The sequence below is a fragment of the Hevea brasiliensis genome, chromosome 14 (genome assembly GCF_030052815.1).
Source record: "Hevea brasiliensis isolate MT/VB/25A 57/8 chromosome 14, ASM3005281v1, whole genome shotgun sequence".
NCBI classification, from domain to species: domain Eukaryota; kingdom Viridiplantae; phylum Streptophyta; class Magnoliopsida; order Malpighiales; family Euphorbiaceae; genus Hevea; species Hevea brasiliensis.
In genome coordinates, this window is record NC_079506.1 from 21,805,306 (window position 1) to 21,809,298 (window position 3,993).

Consider the following 3,993-nt stretch of genomic DNA (forward strand, 5'->3'; position numbering starts at 1 on the left):
TTTTGAAAAAAATCATTAAATTTTATAGGTAAAATTATAGTTTTAAAAACTTTTAAAGGTCCCAACAATAACTTTTTTTTAAAATTATTAAATTTTGTAGGTAAAATTATAATTTTAAAAACTTTTGGACTAAACTTTTGGACTTCCTTAGTAGATGTCATGAAAGAATGTCAATGCTGGAAGAATTTTCCTCTTATTAAGAATTCAATTTAACTGATTTTTTAGTTAATTTTTAAGCTTAAAATAAAAGAGTTAATTTTTTTTTAATTAAAAAAAATTTTCATTCAAAAAAAAGTGAAAGAATTTTTAAAATTTTTTTTTATAAATAATTTTTTTCAAATGAACTCTTTTAAATCAATTAATCAAAAGATAGCATACAACTAAGTTGAAATAACAAGAAGTTGAAAGATTTTAAAATATTTTGGTGCATATAAAAATAGTATTATCTCTTTTATAAAAAAGTAAATTTTTCTTACAACAGAGATGATGAATCTCACATACCTATAAGAGGTGATGAGAGCGCTTAATAATCCCTCCAAAAAGTTTATTCCTAAATTTCCCTTTCTCCAAATTCAAGCAACTTTAACATCCCAGACTTGCTGAATTACTTCACTAGATTGTATAAGAAATTTAAGACTTGCAAAAGAAAATGAAAACGTCAGCGTGCCCCCCGATTTCTTCTTCTTGTAGCTGCTTTCATTTTCTCACTTGACAATCTATAAGCAGTTCCATCCACAAATGCAAAGTACACTCCACCCCAAGACCTTTTCATTGCAAAAACTAAATAAGGAAGCAATAAACCTGCTGCGAATCCCACCCCAATGCTCATGTAAAACCATTTATCGATGAAGCCATTGCCATTGTCAGCCTGATCTGCTTTCCCTCCACCATCTGGATAATTGTCACCTCCATTGTTTGAATCATTCGAACACTTCACCGTCAGAGGATCTCCACATAGACCAGGGTTCCCAGCAAAAGAGGATGCATTAAAAGTTGACATCTGATTTGTAGAAGGTATTATGCCTGACAAGTTATTGTTTGACACATTCAAATTCCCCAGAAATGTCAATGAAGATATGCTTTGGGGAATAGGACCTGAAAGCCTATTGCCTGAGAGATCAAGAGATAACAACTGACGCAATTCTGAAATGCTCTTAGGAATCTGGCCACTGATGTGGTTTCTTGATAGATTCAAAACTTCCAAACCAACTAATTTTGTTATTGCTTCAGGAAGTTCTCCACTTAAATTGTTTCCAGACATATCTATACTGGTTAGCAGGGAAAGAGTCCTAGTGTACCTTAATTCAAGGCCATTTATGGTCACATATATGTTCTCTTGGTAATTGTGATGTTCAGAAAGAGTTCCATAAAGCAAATAATGGTTAACGTTCTGCTGTTGAGTCATGGCTTTAAGATTGCTCAAGTTAGCAGGAATGGAACCATTTAATTGGTTTTCCGCCAGATCCAAAATTTGCAGGGAACTCAAATTTGAAAGTGCCAAGGGAAGTTCTCCAGAAAATTTATTTGACCTGAGACTAAGTATCCTGAGACGCGGAAAATCTTCTCCAATCCATCGTGGTAAATTTCCTGTCAACATGTTGTTTCCGAAGTCTAAAGTTTCCAACTTTGACAAATTTTGAAGAGATGATGGAATTTTTCCTGAGAGTTGGTTGTTGCTCAAGTGAAGTGTTTGAAGCCCAGTTATCTGACCTATAGAGTTTGGAATCCCACCAGACAAATTGTTTTTTTGAAGGTCTAGAACAGTGAGAGAAGAACAATTTCCTATGCTTGAAGGAATGCTTCCTGCCAAGTTATTTTTTGAGAGATCAAGGACATCGAGCGATATCTCTCCGATTGAGACTGGGATTGCACCGGTCAACTCGTTACCAGAAAGTGAAAGAAATGACAACATTGACATGACTTGACCAATATTTTCTGGTATACTACCTGAAAACTGGTTATTAGAAAGATCTAGTAAGAAGACATTTGGAAGAGGAATGGGTCCTTTGAATTGGTTGGAGCTCAAATCAACATTTGCATAGGAAGTTACATTGAATGGATTTGGTATATGACCCTCTAAACTATTGAAAGAAACATTCAAAAAGGCTAGAATGCTAGTCATGTCCCAGAACCATTTTGGGATAGAACCGGAAATACCAGCCCCTGAGAAATCTAAAACTTGGACCTGTTTTTGAGATCTAAGCCAAGAAGGGAAGGAAGGACCCAGATGGCATGAACCCATCTGCAAGAAAATGACTTGGAAAGGAGGGACCCAGTTGGAGCTGACATTTAGAATGAAAGAATTTTCTGATAGATCAATTTTCTCCAGTTTCCCCAGCCTACGAAAATGTGCTTCTGAAATAACACCTGTCAATTTATTGAGAGAAACATCAAGGGAAGACAACTCAGAGAGCAGTCCAATGCTATCAGGCAGAGTACCATTTAGCTTATTTGACGCAAGCGTGAGGGTAGTCAAACGCTGTAAGTTTCCAATAGAAGAAGGAATGGAACCTTGAAGCAAGTTACTGTTCAACCGGAGTTCGACAAGATTCCTGAGCTGGCCAATTGAATCAGGTAAACTTCCGGTCAGGTTGTTTAAATACAAGTCAATGTACTGCAAATTAGAAAGCTTGCCAATGGAGCTTGGAATCCCACCCTCAATATAATTGAAGTGTAAATCAAAATGAATAAGAGATGTCATATTTCCAAGAAGAGTAGGAAGTCTACCATGCAACCCATTGATAGATAAATCAAGAATTTGTATCTTTTTCCAGCTTCTTGCAAATAGTTGGAAGCAACTTGCTGAGAGTTTCAAATTATAATTAAGCTTCAATGACTGCAAATTTGGTAATTCACCAAAACCAAGTGGAATCCTTCCAGTCAACATGCTATTTCCGATGTCAACAGATACAAGGCTGCTAATGTTCGCAAGCCAAGTTGGCAACTTAGCCTTGAAGAGGCTGCCCTGAAGGTTTAGGACTTTAAGCGAAGTAAAATTAAGAGAAGGAAGAGAATAGGAGAAACCAGATAAACCACAATATTCTAAGTGCAACTCAGATAAAAGTGGAAGCTTGTTTAATGGCTCAATCCATTCTCCTCCTAACTTTGAAAGGTGTACAGAATTCATTGCCAAATATTTTAGTGAAAGAAGACCGCTCACCCATTCAAGATTATCAACAGTTAAACCCCAATAAGAGACATCAAGGAACTGCAAGCTAGAGAGGTTTCCAAGATTTGGAGGAATTGCACCACTAAACCCAGCATATGACAGGTTTAGATATTGCAAGTTCTCCAAAGAGGACAAGAAATGAGGAATTTTACCAGTGAAATTGTTCCCACTTAAATCCAGATGTTTCAAGGACTTAAGTTTTGCAAGTGAAGGTCTAATCTCCCCACCTAATGGCTGACGACCTGATGAATTTGGCAGATCAACTGCGAGAACAGCACCAGTTGTATTGTGACAAGCTATTCCTGACCATTGACAGCAATTGGTTCCATGCCATGAGGAAAGCCGATTCCAGCTATCATTAAGACCCATTTTGAGGTCAAGAAGAGCCTCTCTCTCAGCTGCATTGCAGTGCACCAATTGAGCAACCCCACCACAAATTAATTCTCCAGATAACAGACAGATGATCCAAAGAAATTGAAAGGTCTCCATAGATCAAACACTCAATGCCCTGTTCGGAAGCAAAGAATTTAGACTAATTTTCAAGTAAGTTTTCTAAGAAAACTGCATGCATAGGTAAGTTTCAGTCCCACGATATTTATTGGGAAAACTGGAACCAATTGTAACAATTTTTAATTCTGTATAGCTGACTGCAAACAGTTTAGTCTACCAGCTTTTGCCAGCCATTCAATAAAAAATAAGTGGCGTATTATCAGGTTTTTTTTTATGCCGTATTATCAGGTTTTTTTTTTCTATGCCGTATTTTCAGGTTTTAACCCCCACCAATCAGAAACACGTTTTGGAAAATTATTATATCCTGATAGCAC

The 3,993-nt window shown here is 36.5% G+C and overlaps 1 protein-coding gene across 1 annotated transcript; it reads right to left on the reverse strand.

Moving 5' to 3' along the window:
* Nucleotides 1–658: 658 nt before the first annotated feature.
* Nucleotides 659–3,658, reverse strand: LOC131172894 (receptor-like protein EIX1). Its single transcript, XM_058134435.1, has 2 exons — nucleotides 2,133–3,658; nucleotides 659–2,081 (listed from the first exon to the last, which is right to left on the reverse strand). The coding sequence occupies exons 1-2, from the start codon at nucleotides 3,656–3,658 to the stop codon at nucleotides 659–661; spliced, it is 2,949 nt and encodes a 982-aa protein (XP_057990418.1).
* Nucleotides 3,659–3,993: the final 335 nt, after the last annotated feature.

Coding starts and splice junctions, on each gene's coding strand:
- LOC131172894 (XM_058134435.1), bottom strand. CDS start 3,658: ATGGAGACCTTTCAATTTCTTTGGATCATCTGTCTGTTATCTGGAGAA. Junction 2,082..2,132: donor TCCGGTTCTATCCCAAAATG/GTTCTGGGACAT, acceptor TTCTTTCAATAG/TTTAGAGGGTCATATACCAA.